This window comes from Sinohyriopsis cumingii, chromosome 2 (assembly GCF_028554795.1).
Source record: "Sinohyriopsis cumingii isolate HCF-2022 chromosome 2, ASM2855479v2, whole genome shotgun sequence".
NCBI lineage: Eukaryota > Metazoa > Mollusca > Bivalvia > Unionida > Unionidae > Sinohyriopsis > Sinohyriopsis cumingii.
The window spans coordinates 11,995,485-12,015,500 of NC_142962.1; the positions used below are offsets into that span (position 1 = coordinate 11,995,485).

At 37.0% G+C, this 20,016-nt stretch overlaps 1 protein-coding gene across 4 annotated transcripts in view; it reads right to left on the reverse strand.

Annotated features, from left to right (window-relative positions):
- The window catches only part of LOC149804339 (uncharacterized), an 88,042-nt gene that overhangs the window by 38,121 nt on the left and 29,905 nt on the right, over window positions 1-20,016 (reverse strand). For all 4 annotated transcript variants that reach the window (XM_089932563.1, XM_089932572.1, XM_089932550.1 and 1 more), the window contains exons 7-9: window positions 19,007-19,125; window positions 6,270-6,323; window positions 3,055-3,177 (exon numbers count right to left, since the gene is read on the reverse strand). In XM_089932563.1, coding sequence (XP_089788689.1) covers window positions 3,055-3,177; window positions 6,270-6,323; window positions 19,007-19,125 — 296 coding nt within the window. The remainder of the gene's footprint in view (window positions 1-3,054; window positions 3,178-6,269; window positions 6,324-19,006; window positions 19,126-20,016) is intronic.

The following is a 20,016-nucleotide window of genomic DNA, read 5'->3' on the forward strand; positions in this document are numbered from 1 at the left end:
CATTTCAGATATGAATTATGTTCCGAAGTACATGTATACAAGAAACAACAATCAAGGAGATACAAGTAATGAAATATTATGTACATGTACACATTAATAATCAATGTGCAGACGGAAAAGTGCTGATCGGCTGAATATTCAGGTCATGAAATTGCTCCATATGCACGTAATATCATGACGATTTATTGTATAGCATTTTATGACAAAATAGCCAAACATGTCAGCAATATTTTCAAAATATCTAGGAATTATAAACTGAACATAATGTAGTGGAAATACAAAAATATACGGTAAAATTACCTACACGTACATGTACAATAAACGCATACTATATATGAATAAAAAAATGAATACATGTACTTTTTTCATTTTGAATCTATACATCTATAAAACACACAAGTACATAAACATATCATAATGTGCACTACATTATTTTTGTAGAAAATATGAAGTAATATCAGTCTGCTTTTGTTTACTCCGGTGCTGATTTGTAACGAACGATTCAAAAGCACTTACGTTTTCATACATATGCTCGGCACCGTCGACACTTGCCACAAACAATTTCATTTTTTTAATGCATTCAGCCATTTCACTGTAGCTTGGGATAGTGATAGGCTGATCATCATCATCATCTTGCTTGCATGATTGTATCTGCTTCGTTGTCACCGATTGGATTATTTCCTTAACAGCCACATCTGAAACAGATGCACTCTCTCCACACACGGTTTTAAAACATATATTATTGCGCTGTTTGAAACGATCTAACCAGCCATGTGATGCTTTCCATGTTTCGTGTCCCAAGTCTTTTGCTAATTTCTCAGCCTGTTGCTGGATACGAGGGCCATCTACTGGGATATTTTCGGCACGGACGTTTTTAAACCATTTTGGTGTTGCCTCGTCGACATCATCGAACTTTGCGGAACGCATTTTCTTTCTATCGGGACCAAATTGTCCAAGTTCATAAGTAGTTTTGATTTTATCAGCATTTTTCTTCCAGCCTGAAATAGTGTTTGATGGAATGTTGTACTTGTTTGCCAAATCAGCACACTTTTCGCCTTTTTCAAGTTGTAGCAAAATTTCATACTTCAGTTCAATGTTTTGGTTTGAAAGCTTTCTCTTTTGGAACATTTTTTTCTCTCTCATGAAACAGCATATACTGTACATGTACTTGTCAACAGAAAATAAACAGAACAGATATATTTCTAGGCAGAATATCACCTTATATATATGCTCGTATATATGCACGCGAATGGATAATCTCAGGCACTTGGCTTCTATACAATGGCAGTCGAGGCCCCATAATTTAGTTCTCATGCTTGAGGTCTTCTTAATTTTGTTTTGTTTTCTTATTTGTAATATATCTTATTTAGGTCTGGCAGAAAAATTGGCTTCCATTGTTTTAATTTATTTTCAAAATTCCTGTGAATACCAGTAAAGGGGAACCCAAGTCGGCAAAAAGAAAAACAGAAAAGAAAATAAGAATCGGCACACTTGAAAGAATCAAAAGTCAGTTTCCAGTTTCCGGTTTGCTTTGCAATAAAATAACCTTTGTATTTGATATCCTGCCGGTAAGTTCAAAGAATTAGTTTACTGCTCGCTACCGGATGTGTTTATTCACCACCCGCGCATCTATTTATTTGCCATCTGGAATCATAATTGATACAAACTCGCATTGATGCCTGCGGGGTAAGTAGTCTACTCAACATTAACTTGCTTTAATAAATACTCTTTGTAACCTATGCTAGCGAAAGGAGTGTCATTTGCACTCACAGTCAATGTACATGTACATGTACATGTATTTTCAAAAACATTTATTGATCTTTATCTGCGAGATACTGTCATATATTAACCTGGATATAATACAATCTTGGTTATTTTGCACCTAACACCGCGTTATGCGTGAATGGCGGGTGCCTGAAAGCAATCGGTGGATGTTTCTCTCTCACTCTCTCGTTTGTGATTTTCTTTGATCCATTTTTCAATCTCATAACATATTCAAACCTCTGAGTACAACCAAACATGATTTGTTTTTCAATATTCACATCAATTATAAAAATGCGTCGTGTGTTATCTGACATAAGTGATGCACACTACAGTAATGGATGCATACGCTACATGTGATATAAAGAGTTCATAGATATATTTTTTCTTTAATAAATTACTTATGATGATAAAAAAGGAATAAATGATAACAACACCAGGTTAGTTCATTTCATTTTATTATCAATTAAGCGTTTTGTTTATTTTATTGTAACATGCAGTGGGAGGGGATTCCAGTAAACACCAGCAAGAGACAGGAGTAATGCTCAAGGACATTTTTAAAATTACCGGTTTTTATGAACCCGGATATCTCGGGACCCGGTTATGTCGACGATTTTTTTACACCCCCGACGTAATCGAGATAACCGGGTTTGACTGTACTAGCTAATATCAATAGTTTTTTTCTGTATAAGTGATGCCAATCTCTATTTATAGATTTCATATTCCAAAGCTTGTTTGTTGAATGTTCATTTCCCATGTAATAATTTTGCCAAGTATATAGAACATGCAATTTATACACTGGAGTCATTTTTTCTATTTCTGTTTCTGAGTAGAAATGAACGTTGTAAATCATTAAAAAAAACAACTGACCTGAATGACATGAGCTTTGGTACAGACGATGTACATACATGAGACATTTCCCACTGACACAATAATTCCAAGTCAGACAACTGAAGGTTGATAGTATTAATATTTTTATAATTAAACCACCTAAAATTATGTAAGGAAATGAGAGAAGGAATTAAAAAATTCCATTTTACAGATGAAATTCTTGTAGCCATTGTGAGCTGATAACCTCATTTACTCAAACTACTAATCTCTTAGCAGTTCAACTGTTTCATTTGAACTGAAAATACTTAAGTTCAATTTTATGGTCTTTACAAAAATATGTAACAATTTTTGAACCATCTAATTTTTAATTATAGATTGCTTGCCATGAGGAAATTAGTCATTTTGAATAACCTCAGTACAATACAGCAATAGAATTTCCATGAAAGTATACTGGTACTGTACCTGGTTCTTGGAGTTCAATAGCGACCTGATCAGGCCTTACTGTATCCTCTGGTCCACCATTTGGAATATGACCATTGCTATGACCATTGCTACGACCACTGCTATGACATTCTCCCCTTTGACCTATACAAATACAATGTTATATGGATTACAATTTATACCGTGATTTCATTTTTTTCATGAGTATCATATTTTGAACAGTTATTTCATTAGCAGTTAAATTCATGGATTGGGGAATGCGTCCTATTGTTTTCACAGAAGGATAATTTTTTATTGGGTATATAAAATGTATAGAGAGGGGGTAAAACTAATTTTAATAATTTTAATAATAATAATTTTAAGTAACCTTTCACTATTGCCTTGCTTATTTCTTCCAGGGCAGATTTACCCTTGTCCATATTACAAAATCTCATCCTCCCATAGACTGAACATTAAACAAAGTCTAGATAAAAAAGACCAGTCTGACTTCCATATCATAGGCCCATACAAAGTAGCTGTCCATTACTGAATTATTCTTAGCCCTCCACCCAAAAAGCTATAAAAGTTTGATTTACGCACACTTATGATTTGAGTGACCATTTCTGTATCATGGTGGCAGACTGAGCCAATTTTTGGGTTATAATTAATGGATCAGTTATACCAAAGATTGAAGGTAGAATTGAGACAAAAGTAATATAACTCCCAAAATGTGTCTCTCATGACATCCTTTCCTGTACTCTGACTGGAGGTCCATCCTCTGAGGGAATGACCTGAGTAAGTCTACTAACAGGTTAAGTAGATTGTTGAACCATGATTGTGGGGGCCATGGAGTATTTTTGGAATCATTCAGTACCCTAGTCTGAATGTATCCACTATCCAAGCCCTCTTTTTGTGGTACTGGGGAGACATAAAAGAGTAACTGTTGTTTGAATAAGTCTACCAATAGCCTTCCCCATAGTCTGAACAGGAACTCTGCTACATAAGTGTGCAGAGACCACTCCACAAGAATTGTCCTGCAGTCTCTTAGACTATCTGCCAGAATATTTATCTCTAATTGCCTTGAAAATGGCAAACCCAGAGGGTTATCCATTCCAAGCTGTCCACTGATGGAGGTTCCAAACCTTCATGCAAATAGAAAGAGCAGCTTTGCCTATTTTGTTACCTGATATATACATACATGTCAACCCCTCAGCTGTCAAGGAAAAAGTGTAATCCATGTGCGCAAAAAGAGTAATCCGAGCAGAAAAAGAGTAATCCACATATACCATGATAAAAATTCAATAAGCATATGTACAAAATGATTTATTTACCTCTTCTGGTCTTTTAACACCAATTACTGCTTCAAGTTTTCATATGTAGCACTTTAGCTTTAAAAAGCAACAAACTCTCAAAACACTTTGTACCAGCTGAAATTATGAATGTTTTGCACACCAGTAGAACACTAAGTGCTGGGTTACAGAGCCTGGATCTGAATTCAGTTTTATTTTTGTTAATAATACTGAACAATCTCTCGCAGTCAGCATTAGAATGGTAAAGAACCAATATTCCTTTCATAACCTGACAAAGAGGAAATATATATCTTCCAGTTATTGGATCTTTTAGCTGGAAAATAAGGTGCCATTGCTCTTCAACTCTGTCTGCATGCAGTATTTTGTCAGGCAGAATGCCAACTTGATACTTCAGTTCTCCTTCTAATTTATTGGCAGCCTTTCCTGCAGTAAGGTGCATTAAATGGCAGGGACAACCTGATATGTACAGTGATGGAGACATTTTTCAAAATATAGAATGCAACTCCTTTATTAATTCCAGTCATCACTGATGCATTTTCAGCTGAAAACCTTGCACAGTTCAGCCAACTTATGTTTATTCAGAGCATTATCAAGCAAATCAAAAATGTTTTCTCCAGTGGAATCTACTGTTAATTCCGGTAATGAAAGAAGAGCACTCTGACTTTGCCGTTTTCATTGTTGAAGTCTCTTACACAGACTGAGTATCATAATCACTACTCCTGTCCGTGGCAATAGTAAACGACCCAATTTTCATGGCTTGTGCAATTTTAAGTGAAGTACCTTCTTCTAAACACCAAACAATATTTAGATGATTTTGTTCTAGCACATGAATATTTTCTGCAATTTTGGAATCAAGAAATATTTGTCTGAACAAACGACCAACGTAGTCTTCTACAGCTATGGCACTTGGGGTAGTCCGTGTTCTATTAAGAACTAGGTATATAACACCTCTGCATTTATAAAGTTCATGTCCACAATTTAATTCTGCTGTAAAAATGAAGTTACCTTAGTATTTGAATTAGTAAAAAGAGCTAATTCAAGTTGTTTTTTTGTATTACTACCATGAATATCCTTTCCAACACAGCCTGCAATGGGTGTGAAGCTGCCCTAGAATGGAATGCTGTGTATGATCTTTGAATTGGTTTTTCATCTTTTTCTAATCCATCTGTGAAATTATTTGAAAAACCGTTTTGCTGTTGCATCGACTATAATAAATCTGACAACTTTTAGCGCCAAATACCTCCAGACTGTTTCTGTACCAGATATGAATTAGAACAAAGAATCTGCAAGCAAAGATTAAAATAAGAAAACCAGTTTGTTCTCTCCTAACTAAGCCATACAGCTGCTATAAATAGAAACTGAGATCAAAAGTTTAAATTGAAAGTAGAAACCAGCATGTCTCTTGGAAATAGGGCAGCTGCTATAAATAGACCATAATACTGTTAGGAAAGTGCATGCAAGTCTATGGACAAGAGTACTCTTATGTTGTAGTTATGTAGAAGCCGCCTTTTCTAGAATACAGTCTGAATGATTAATGGGATGTTAATAAAAACTGAGAAAATAAATTATTAAAGGGGGATATACTGAAAATGCATAGTCTGAATATGTTTACACGTAATGCATAATTTTGTGGAAAAAAGTGTAATGATTATGCCAAAAGCGTAATGGTTGGCATGTATGTGTATACTATTATTGACATGTCAGCCAAACTTACAGCAGGCTTGGATTCATCTATGTATATTGAAATATTATCAAAAACATGAAACCAAGGTCCTGCTTGTTGAACCCATGATCTAAACAGGATCCAAAGATTGCCGTAAAAACATTAACAAAAATCTTAAAAAATCTGTTGATGCCTACACAGACAGCAGAAAGTGTTATGTCACTTACACAACTGTGGGCTCAACAAAAAGAAAAAGATTTGCTAGGAATAATACATGTACATACGTGTCTGTAGGCAGAGTCCTCTTGGCTCTCTACATTTTATACAGTAGACTATGGCTGAAGAGAAAAAAAATGTAACAATCAAATATAGTTCCAACTAGTTTAGTTGATACATCTTTAACAGGCTTTAAGTCAATTATATTAGGAAATGTTAAGTTCAAATTTTCAAGTGCTATTCAACTCTCATAGGGAAAAGAGAACTACATCAATAAATGTATTATCATGACATTGCCAATTATTACCTCAAAGCGGGATTCTACATTTCTTGTCCTTATATAAGAGTTTATTCATTTTTGCCAATGTGGAAATCTATTCAGATTATTGCTGGTTGAAGGGCTAGCAATAATTAAAAAAATGCATAGCCTAACACACTGGCTTAATACAATGAGTATGTATGCACATTTTTCACCAGCTTTAAACTTCAAATATGAGTTTTTAATTTGTTTGCTAGCTTAATCAGTTAGAACCTTATTTTGGTGACCAGGTTATTGCAAGTTCAACTCAAAGTCAAGGGAAAAAATTTTTTTTCTTAATAACTGAAGAAAGAACAATGTTTGAGTTGGTTGTACATGAGAAATGAAAATTAATTTGATCAATTGTAAGGTTCATATAAACTACAAAGTATGAGGCACAGATAATTCTATGAGACTTAGTTTGTGGTCTGGATCAAGCTTATGGTCCTTCTAGTCTGTCATGCAAATCCACATAACTGACATTGGCTACACATGTCAGATTGATCGTAAAAACTTTAGAAGCAACAGCTTACATATGATGCTGATAATGTAAAAAATACCAATTCACAAGTATGACTAAAAATTGAGCAGAGAAGTTTCCTTTCATATTAAACAATTGCCATGGTCTATATATCAATGGCCACAGAATTACTGATTGATGTGCATGGTAATTTTAAAGAATTTGTGAGTGTTTCTAATGCTGGAATTAAATTACCAGGGTAATGGAGTGTTTCTAACATAACTGAAGAATTTAAATCACTATTTTGATTAAATGCATCATAAAATTTATTAAAGAGGTTCAACAGATGATGCATGATATTCCAATAAAACACATTCTGAGCATCTTGAAAAATTAACTGACTTGGGATTATCTTGGAGGAACAAAGACTCAAACTTGGTGAAGAATATAATAAAAGCAAAAAAAGTCATTTTTCATTTAAAAAAATGAAGTCACTGGCACTGAGTAGACCACCCAGCATAGATAATGGATATTCTAATAATGATGACCATCAGGTAATTTGTCAATTTAGTACTGGTAGTCTAGATCATTAATTAGAATTCTTTTAGTTAATATAACAATAGCACCCAAGTTCCATGAGGTATATTATTATTAGGAATCGATCTACAGTGCCACAGAAGCAAAGCAGCAAAAAAAATGGGAAATTTTTTAAACATCTGTTGACAAAAACAATGAAACCAAAACTATCAATGAAATTTACAAACACTCCAAGAAATTTTATATTGCTGGATACAAACATAAAAAGTCTGGTCATTTTGGAGTTGGAACAATACTCAGTCAAGGGTCATTTGAGCTTCAAAATCACCAGTTGATACAGTACAATTAACACTGACAAATAAAAATTCATTCATCAATGTCTTGAGAAGATAAGATTCACATTTGGGTGTAATTATTTTGGTGATTTTCATGATCTTTATTTGCGCACAAATGTGCTTTTGGTTGTGAATGTATTTGAGACGTTTCATGTACAAGATAGACCACATCCATTACTTGGAATAGCTTGGGATGTATCACTATCAAAAGACAAAAGTAGAATTGGAACCGCCCACTGTTTTTTGAGCACGGTATTCATGGTGGTATATCAATGGTGAGCCAGTGCTACATGCATGCCAGCAACTCAGATGTGGATGGATATGACCCCACTGTCCCAGACAGTTATATCATGTATCTCGACATCCATCAACAATCTTTGAAGCTGGTCAATAATGCAGCCCATGCCTGTTGTGGGTTTGAATGGATTGATAAAACAACTCTGTATGTCCACGAGTACGACAGCAACAGCAACGTTAGATATTTTTATGAAGTCAAGTATCAAGACTACAGTCACAATGATTGTCCAGTCAGGATTGGTTGTCCCCATATCATCATGTGCTAGTGGATAATTCTGCATGCATGCAAAAAGAATGTACAAAGCAAATATCAAACCTGAGAATAAAAAACAACATATAGTTGACGTGTGTAATGTACAATTATATCTGTGATTGGATATGCAAGTCTTTAAGGTCCATGGATGCGACCCTGCAGTCAAATGAATATGGATCTGTGCACAACAAAAAGAATTTTAAGACTTCTTCAAATTTCTGAACAATACAGTGTTCAGTAAGACCATGGAGAATCTATGGAAACATATCTGCATCAACCTTGTCCATGACTGTGAACAAGATAGGTTTCAAAAGCTCATTGCAAACCCAGCATTTGAGTCTCAGATCTCTGAAGGTGGCCTTGTTGCCAAGTACTGTTAAAACAAAAGAAACTGAAGCTGAAAAAAAACTATCTATATATCTGTGTTGAATTTGTCCCAACTGCTCATTTTCAAGGTTTATTATGATCAACTACAGTACAGTGACAATGTAAAAATGCTATACAAGGACTCGGACTTGTTGATGTACATTACTATCAATCATGTGAATATGGGCATGGGTGAGGCATGTTTGGAAAATGAATTTGATACCAGTGAGTAACCAAATGATTATCCACTATTTAGTAACACTAACAAAAATGACATAGGAGAATTCAAAGATGCATGTTCATGTAAAGCTATTGAGGAGTATATGGCACTGTGCCCCAAAATGTATTTGGCTGTTTTCAGCTATGGCGAAAATATCAAAAAAGTGACTTACATTCCATATGTGATTGTGCAAAAGGATCTCTAGCACAACATGTGTAATTTTTGCAAGAGTGTGTATCATTGCACCAAGGTGACATTGTCATCATCTGACACCAAAATGATGGATATTTAATGGGATTGGTGGTTGGACTGCAGAGGAGTCATCTACAGGTGTTAAATGTTAATGTGTGGGTTGTCCTGGCAAATCAAACTTGTCTGAAATTCTAAATACATCAACAGACCACACCAGGCCAGAAGTATCATGTTGCCCACCTTCTAACAACTGCAGTGCATACAGATACCTAACAAAAGTGTTTCCAAGTGGGTCTATTGGCAGTGTTTGTGAAATCATTTTATGGTTGTGGTGAATCACATCAATGAGTTTTAATCCAATCATGCATTTGGTTTCACTATTTAGTGCTTGTATGGCTGATGGAAGTCATGATACCCATTCAGGTATTTAGTGCTTGTATGGCTGATGGAAGTCGTGATACCCATTCAGGTATTTAGTGCTTGCATGGCTAATGGAAGTCGTGATACCCATTCAGGTATTTAGTGCTTGCATGGCTGATGGAAGTCATGATACCCATTCAGGTATTTTTGCTTGTATGGCTGATGGAAGTCATGGAAGTCATGATACCCATTCAGGTATTTAGTGCTTGCATGGCTGATGGAAGTCATGATACCCATTCAGGTATTTATTGCTTGTATGGCTGATGGAAGTCGTGATACCCATTCAGGTATTTAGTGCTTGCATGGCTGATGGAAGTCATGATACCCATTCAGGTATTTATTGCTTGTATGGCTGATGGAAGTCGTGATACCCATTCAGGTATTTAGTGCTTGCATGGCTGATGGAAGTCATGATACCCATTCAGGTATTTATTGCTTGTATGGCTGATGGAAGTCATGATACCCATTCAGGTATTTATTGCTTGTATGGTTGATGGAAGTCATGATACCCATTCAGGTATTTATTGCTTGTATGGCTGATGGAAGTCATGATACCCATTCAGGTATTTAGTGCTTGCATGGCTGATGGAAGTCGTGATACCCATTCAGGTATTTAGTGCTTGCATGGCTGATGGAAGTCGTGATACCCATTCAGGTATTTATTGCTTGCATGGCTGATGGAAGTCATGATACCCATTCAGGTATTTATTGCTTGTATGGCTGATGGAAGTCGTGATACCCATTCAGGTATTTATTGCTTGTATGGCTGATGGAAGTCGTGATACCCATTCAGGTATTTAGTGCTTGTATGGCTAATGGAAGTCATGATACCCATTCAGGTATTTATTGCTTGTATGGCTGATGGAAGTCGTGATACCCATTCAGGTATTTATTGCTTGTATGGCTGATGGAAGTCATGATACCCATTCAGGTATTTAGTGCTTGCATGGCTGATGGAAGTCGTGATACCCATTCAGGTATTTAGTGCTTGCATGGCTGATGGAAGTCGTGATACCCATTCAGGTATTTATTGCTTGTATGGCTGATGGAAGTCATGATACCCATTCAGGTATTTTTGCTTGCATGGCTGATGGAAGTCGTGATACCCATTCAGGTATTTAGTGCTTGCATGGCTGATGGAAGTCGTGATACCCATTCAGGTATTTATTGCTTGCATGGCTGATGGAAGTCATGATACCCATTCAGGTATTTAGTGCTTGCATAGCTGATGGAAGTCATGATACCCATTTAGGTATTTTTGCTTGTATGGCTGATGGAAGTCGTGATACCCATTCAGGTATTTAGTGCTTGCATGGCTGATGGAAGTCGTGATACCCATTCAGGTATTTTTGCTTGCATGGCTGATGGAAGTCGTGATACCCATTCAGGTATTTATTGCTTGCATGGCTGATGGAAGTCATGATACCCATTCAGGTATTTAGTGCTTGTATGGCTGATGGAAGTCGTGATACCCATTCAGGTATTTATTGCTTGTATGGCTGATGGAAGTCATGATACCCATTCAGGTATTTTTGCTTGCATGGCTGATGGAAGTCGTGATACCCATTCAGGTATTTAGTGCTTGCATGGCTGATGGAAGTCGTGATACCCATTCAGGTATTTATTGCTTGTATGGCTGATGGAAGTCGTGATACCCATTCAGGTATTTTTGCTTGCATGGCTGATGGAAGTCGTGATACCCATTCAGGTATTTAGTGCTTGCATGGCTGATGGAAGTCGTGATACCCATTCAGGTATTTATTGCTTGCATGGCTGATGGAAGTCATGATACCCATTCAGGTATTTAGTGCTTGTATGGCTGATGGAAGTCGTGATACCCATTCAGGTATTTATTGCTTGTATGGCTGATGGAAGTCGTGATACCCATTCAGGTATTTATTGCTTGCATGGCTGATGGAAGTCATGATACCCATTCAGGTATTTAGTGCTTGCATGGCTGATGGAAGTCATGATACCCATTCAGGTATTTTTGCTTGCATGGCTGATGGAAGTCGTGATACCCATTCAGGTATTTAGTGCTTGTATGGCTGATGGAAGTCGTGATACCCATTCAGGTATTTAGTGCTTGTATGGCTGATGGAAGTCATGATACCCATTCAGGTATTTAGTGCTTGTATGGCTGATGGAAGTCATGATACCCATTCAGGTATTTAGTGCTTGTATGGCTGATGGAAGTCATGATACCCATTCAGGTATTTAGTGCTTGTATGGCTGATGGAAGTCATGATACCCATTCAGGTATTTTTGCTTGCATGGCTGATGGAAGTCGTGATACCCATTCAGGTATTTAGTGCTTGCATGGCTGATGGAAGTCGTGATACCCATTCAGGTATTTATTGCTTGTATGGCTAATGGAAGTCATGATACCCATTCAGGTATTTAGTGCTTGCATGGCTAATGGAAGTCGTGATACCCATTCAGGTATTTAGTGCTTGCATGGCTAATGGAAGTCGTGATACCCATTCAGGTATTTAGTGCTTGCATGGCTAATGGAAGTCGTGATACCCATTCAGGTATTTAGTGCTTGCATGGCTAATGGAAGTCATGATACCCATTCAGGTATTTAGTGCTTGTATGGCTGATGGAAGTCATGATACCCATTCAGGTATTTTTGCTTGTATGGCTGATGGAAGTCATGATACCCATTCAGGTATTTAGTGCTTGCATGGCTGATGGAAGTCGTGATACCCATTCAGGTATTTAGTGCTTGCATGGCTGATGGAAGTCGTGATACCCATTCAGGTATTTAGTGCTTGCATGGCTGATGGAAGTCATGATACCCATTCAGGTATTTAGTGCTTGCATGGCTGATGGAAGTCGTGATACCCATTCAGGTATTTAGTGCTTGCATGGCTGATGGAAGTCGTGATACCCATTCAGGTATTTATTGCTTGTATGGCTGATGGAAGTCGTGATACCCATTCAGGTATTTAGTGCTTGCATGGCTGATGGAAGTCGTGATACCCATTCAGGTATTTAGTACTTGCATGGCTGATGGAAGTCATGATACCCATTCAGGTATTTAGTGCTTGCATGGCTGATGGAAGTCGTGATACCCATTCAGGTATTTAGTGCTTGCATGGCTGATGGAAGTCGTGATACCCATTCAGGTATTTATTGCTTGCATGGCTGATGGAAGTCGTGATACCCATTCAGGTATTTAGTGCTTGCATGGCTGATGGAAGTCGTGATACCCATTCAGGTATTTAGTGCTTGCATGGCTGATGGAAGTCGTGATACCCATTCAGGTATTTATTGCTTGCATGGCTGATGGAAGTCGTGATACCCATTCAGGTATTTATTGCTTGTATGGCTGATGGAAGTCATGATACCCATTCAGGTATTTAGTGCTTGCATGGCTGATGGAAGTCGTGATACCCATTCAGGTATTTATTGCTTGTATGGCTGAATCAGAAGTCGTGATACCCATTCAGGTATTTAGTGCTTGCATGGCTGATGGAAGTCGTGATACCCATTCAGGTATTTATTGCTTGTATGGCTGATGGAAGTCGTGATACCCATTCAGGTATTTAGTGCTTGCATGGCTGATGGAAGTCGTGATACCCATTCAGGTATTTAGTGCTTGCATGGCTGATGGAAGTCGTGATACCCATTCAGGTATTTAGTGCTTGCATGGCTGATGGAAGTCGTGATACCCATTCAGGTATTTAGTGCTTGTATGGCTGAATCAGAAGTCGTGATACCCATTCAGGTATTTAGTGCTTGTATGGCTGATGGAAGTCGTGATACCCATTCAGGTATTTATTGCTTGTATGGCTGAATCAGAAGTCGTGATACCCATTCAGGTATTTAGTGCTTGCATGGCTGATGGAAGTCGTGATACCCATTCAGGTATTTAGTGCTTGCATGGCTGATGGAAGTCGTGATACCCATTCAGGTATTTATTGCTTGTATGGCTGATGGAAGTCGTGATACCCATTCAGGTATTTATTGCTTGTATGGCTGAATCAGAAGTCGTGATACCCATTCAGGTATTTAGTGCTTGTATGGCTGATGGAAGTCGTGATACCCATTCAGGTATTTAGTGCTTGCATGGCTGATGGAAGTAAAAGATCAGGCTACATAAACTTTGTTAGGTGTTTTCACATCAAACAATCCATGGGATATCTTTCTTGGGGCAGGTATACACATCATATATTTGCCACTTTCACAATCCATGTTTGAACAATCACATGGGTAGTTTTTATTCATTTGCTAATCTTTTAAAAATTTTTTCACCCTTCCAATGAAAGCGAGGACTGTAGTATATATATTGTACTGAAAAGCATAGGATTAATTGTGTTCAAGTCATGGGTAAGATCTGTATCATCACAATGCACAGATATCATCTGATGCTGTATAAGCATGATCCACATTGATATCATGTAGCATCAACATGGTTTATAGGTGCTTCCCCTGGGTTTGTTGGGTTGCATGAATCAAGTCATATATCTAGCCATGTTCCAGGCCCACAGTAATTATATCCAGGAATATGTTTATCACATGGATGTTTACTCCACAGAATTCCTGGTAGCTTTGTTAATACAGCAGCCACATTGCCACCAGAAACCTTTTTTAATAAATGTGTACTTCTTTGCAAAGGAATTTGTTTGGTGGCACTCCAGTTTTTGCCAAGAAGTAAAAATCATGCACTGATGATTTATCTTCGCAAGGCAATGAAGCTCCAAGATAAAATGACCCTGACTCAGATAATCTTGTGGTGTATGAGGATGATGCTTGAATACTAAGACAATCCCCGCAAAAATATTTTCCTGAGGTCAACACAAAAAGAAAGATGTGATCTATGTGACACAATGATCACATACCTGCCTAAAGTAATCTGAGACATCTGCAACAAGTCGACACTATTTTGTGGTACTGACATGCATGGCCTTGCAACAGTCATTGGATGAGTTTCAGAGTAATATGTTTGTGGCAATCACCCATGAGCCACATAGTATCCTCACTACTGACTTGACCAGAACTTCTAGTTCCAGTCCAGGGGTCATGAATGCATCTCAAGTGCTAGACCTTATGGCTCCATGCTTATATTGAGCAGGTTTTAATGTTAATGCATCTGACACCTCAATTTGATAACCATGATAAATATATAAAATGTCAAGCCCCAAAACCTGATGTCATAGCAGACTATGGGAAGCAATGTCATGCATGTACATCATCAGCTGGAGCTTCTTTGTTTATACATGGATGCACACAAATGTGTCAAAGATAAGTTACAGTCACAACAATATGCATGGAAAGATCTCACAGAGGGCTCTGAACAATCGTTTGTGGTGCTTATTAAACCAACAAACAGATTGCAGCTTTGGCACTAAAAATTGCAGTGTGAACAAATCTTACCACAGTGGCAGCTATGGGTAAAGCACAAGAGTTTCAGAATTGCAAAGGCCAGAGAGCAAAACAGCAAGGCCAAAGCCTGATGTCATACTAAGACCCAAGAGACAGCAAGGCCAAAGCTTGTTGTCATACTTAGACCCAAGAGAAAGCAAGGTTAAAGCCTGTTGTCATCCTAAGACCCAAGAGACAGCAAGGTCAAAGCCTGTTGTCATCCTAAGACCCAAGAGACAGCAAGGTCAAAGCCTGTTGTCATACTAAGACCCAAGAGACAGCAAGGCCAAAGCCTGTTGTCATACTAAGACCCAAGAGAAAAAAATCTGAGTTAAAGAAACCCAAAGCAACTGAACCAGACACAGCATATGAATCAACTGGCATGACTGAGTCCAAACTAATGTTGCAAAAAGAAAAAAGAATTGAAACTGTACCAGAAGAGCCCAGTTACATGAAACTGCTACTCAATTCTTTATTGAGAAAGCTCAAGAGGCAATTCTTAATGATCCCAAACATGTTGCTATAACATACCTTCCAAATGGAAAACTATGTTGTGGAAGCCAGTCTTGAGTCTCAGAAGTTCTTTGCGTGAATGATGTGAATTCTTAAAACATTGTTAGGAAACATTAGTGGGGTCTATTCACATGGCCAACAATGCACCAGAAGTTATTAATGAGGATGCAATGATTTGCCAGCACTTGCTCATTAATGACATTATAGACTCAGGAATGTTTCACATATTGACGCATAAACTTGTTGAGATATTTATGATTTATGCAAGACTGATGATAATTACTTATTGCTTTACATGTCAATGTGGCAATGCAGCATGTCATGAGATATGATTTATGCAAGACTGATGATAATTACTGATTGCTTTACATGTCAATGTGGCAATGCAGCACGTCATGAGATATGATTTATGCAAGACTGATGATAATTACTAATTGCTTTACATGTCAATGTGGAAATGCAGTATGTCATTGCAAATACAACCTCAATAATCATAATGATGTATATGAATTTAATGTGACTTTTTCCACAATGATCACCACAGGGGAAGATTGCAAACTGGTGATTGCATCTGACATTATTGTATGTGTATTACAGTAGGTCTAATATCTGATCATCTTTAGGGGTCTTCCTGCAAACAAATTACATTTGTGTTTTTCGATGGGTCATAGCAAAAAATGGAAAAGTTCAACTTCCCACATATGTATGAAATAGAATTGATCAGAATCAAGAATTTCATTGCTGACTAGCAAAGACTACACAATTTGTATGTGTAAACATACTCACATACCCACACAATTTGTATATGTAAACATACTCACATACCCACACAATTTGTATATGTAAACATACTCACATACCCACACAATTTGTATATGTAAACATACTCATATACCCACACAATTTGTATATGTAAACATACTCACATACCCACACAATTTGTACAGGTAAACATACTCACATACCCACACAATTTGTATATGTAAACATACTCACATACCCACACAATTTGTACATGTATACATACTCACATACCCACACAATTTGTACATGTAAACATACTCACATACCCACACAATTTGTACATGTAAACATACTCACATACCCACACAATTTGTACATGTAAACATACTCGCATACCCACACAATTTGTATATGTAAACATACTCACATACCCATACAATTTGTATATGTAAACATACTCACATACCCATACAATTTGTACATGTAAACATACTCGCATACCCACACAATTTGTACATGTAAACATACTCACATACCCATACAATTTGTATATGTAAACATACTTGCATACCCACACAATTTGTATATGTAAACATACTCACATACCCACACAATTTGTACATGTAAACATACTCCCATACCCACACAATTTGTACATGTAAACATACTCGCATACCCACACAATTTGTATATGTAAACATACTCACATACACATACAATTTGTATATGTAAACATACTCACATACCCATACAATTTGTACATGTAAACATACTTGCATACCCACACAATTTGTACATGTAAACATACTCACATACCCATACAATTTGTATATGTAAACATACTCGCATACCCACACAATTTGTATATGTAAACATACTCACATACCCACACAATTTGTACATGTAAACATACTCACATACCCATACAATTTGTATATGTAAACATGAGTCAGCACACACACAGCTCTGTCATCTTAATTAAATTTGAACAATTGCATGGTTGTCAATCAGAACATGTCTTGGTTGGCCCAAAAACATTAATGAAATTTCAGAGAACAAACAAATCTTTCACATCTGGATACTGTATTGTGCCAGACATTGTCAGAATTATCTCAATGATTCAGATCAATTTAAGTTGTGATGCTATCAGTGGCAATTATGAAAGGGAAATCTCCACCACACATGCATCACAGGGTTACATCTATTGTTTTTGTTTTTACCAACTATGGAACCTAATGATCTGCTGCTGATTATATTTTCTATATCACAATCCCCATTTGACATTATCACAATGCCCATTTGACATACATTTGTTTTACCCTTGTGGATCAAGACGGGCATATGATAGATCTCTGTGGGAAGATCTTGGCAATACAGCTGTATATTAGAGATTGACCTGTCATTTAAATATAATGACGCGACATACATGGTTGTGTAAGACCTGTGCATGATGTTCTTAAGAGGTTGTTACATGTGTACCAAATTTACATGCTGTCTTTTATTCATGCATTCCACTGATTACTAAACAAATTGCAATGTGAGTCACTGATAACATAAAAACCATTGCTGTGGATTGGTTATAAAAATCTGTGATCCGAGGCAGTTTGATTCAAAATCAACTATGATGATTAGTGACTCAAGCACAAAGGTAGTTACCATACATTACCATCAACAGAATCAATACCTGTTCTGGTGTGTGTTTGTGTGTGTGTGTGTGTGTGTGTGATTTGGATTTTTCACATAGCTTTAACAATTTTCCAGTCATATTGCTACAATGTATAGAGTAAGGCAGTTCATAGTGATGTCAAGCACTGGTACATCATGCTGCAGACATGTAGCATGATGTCCCAACCAGTCACATTATCCTGACACAAGGCTAACCAGTCCAAACACTATCCTCTAAAAGCTGAGTGCCAAATGAGACAACTGCTAGTACCATTTTCAAACACCTATGGTATGACTTGGCTGGGGTTTGAGTATGTTATCTGAGGAGGATGCTCTAACCACTTAGGCACTGTAGCGGTACTGGTCCAATTATGTGGAGCAGTTTTTGTGAAGAAGTTCTAAATAACTATTACGAATGGACAATGCAAAACAGATAAAAGACAATACCATAAGCGCACATGACCTGATGGCCAAGTGAGCTAAAAAGTTTTGATCTCAAGATTCTGAGAAGCAGCTGCATGAATCCACTAACATGTCAATGCATACATTTCCATATAATGACCATAACGGTTATCAAGTTTTCATCTGAAACTTTGGAACTAGTTGCAGTAACAAGATTGTGTCAGATAACAAGATTGTGTCAGATAACAAGACTGTGTCAGATACTGCATCCAGCTGAAAGTAAAAATGGGCAATAACTCTAACAAAAATCAAGAAAACATAGTCACTGGCCATTATGCACATCTTTGGACAACGTCCCTAATCTCTACCAAGTTACACAGCAATCCATCATGGCTGTGAACTTGTTGTCCTGAAAACATTTTGTGATGGACACATGAATATAAGGAATTATATGTATTTCCATATCCTATTTGCAGTGGGGTGGGGTGGGGGTGGGGCTTCAAAAGGACAGTAAAAACATGTTCTTATTATTTCATATATATAATCTTCTTTTTATGTACTAAAACCCCTCATGCTGATAATCTGCGTCCACAGTGATAAATATGGAAGGAAGTAATCGATCTGACATGAACTGTGAACAACAGAACAAATAGACATTCCTATTTGATGTTAACAATAAAAGGCAAATGGATAACAGTAGAAGAATAATGAGCTCATTAGCATGTATGCTTACCCCCAACTGCAGCAAGTATGATTACTGGTAAGAACACCAGTACAATTATGACACCTGCAGAAATAGGAGGATCCTGAAGTGGTATCTGCTGAGTCACTGTGTCATTTTTGTGGCTTGAACTGAAAGAGTTAGTCATATAGTCATTCGCAAGTTATCTTCATTTCTACAAAGACCAGTTCAAGAAAAATTAGAGCTAAAAATTAGAGTGATTCAAACTATAAGACAAACTTTCCCATATGTTTATTTTATTTTCTAATAAATCTAATATCCCTTGTAGGTATGTGGATCTATCACAGGCATGATGCACCCTCTTGCATGATGTAATTGGTAAATAGTGGAGATAGCATGTTTGCCATGAGATTACTTCAGAAAGATGTTCTATCACAGAGGTCTTTAAAGAGTGTGTTTTATACAGAAAACTTCCAACTATTTCCAGTACAAGAGCGAAATAATAAAATACCCTCCTACATAGTTTATTACAGTACCTTAAAAATAACTGAATTTAAGGAAAATGTGAACAAAATGTAATAGAAGTATTAGGAATGCACTTTTTTGGCTGCAACTTTATTGATATGAAACTTTCCAGGTACTAGTAAAGTGCACAAATGAAAATTTAAAGGAACTTACAGTACTGTGAATCAAATCCCAAATAAAATTCTAACTGTGAAGTGGCAAATTTTATGTCGATCTAACAAGAATACATTAGCTGAGACCAGGCAACCATTAATTAGATTTATGGAGACAAGCGCATATCATATCGCCATACTACCGTGTACGGTAATGTCCTTTAGAGGGATAATTCTGTTCCTAATTAAACATTTGTTTATACAGCAGCCAGGCGGACAATTTAGGACAAGGAAAACTTCATTTTCATGGTAAAGTTGTCACAATTGAGAGAACGCAGAAACTCTGTTACTCAAACTACCAGGGTCAAGTTGACCCTAACTTTGGTGCCTCTGGAAAAAGGGCAGCAGAGATATTTGATTCTGATTGGTACGTTAAATTAGAGG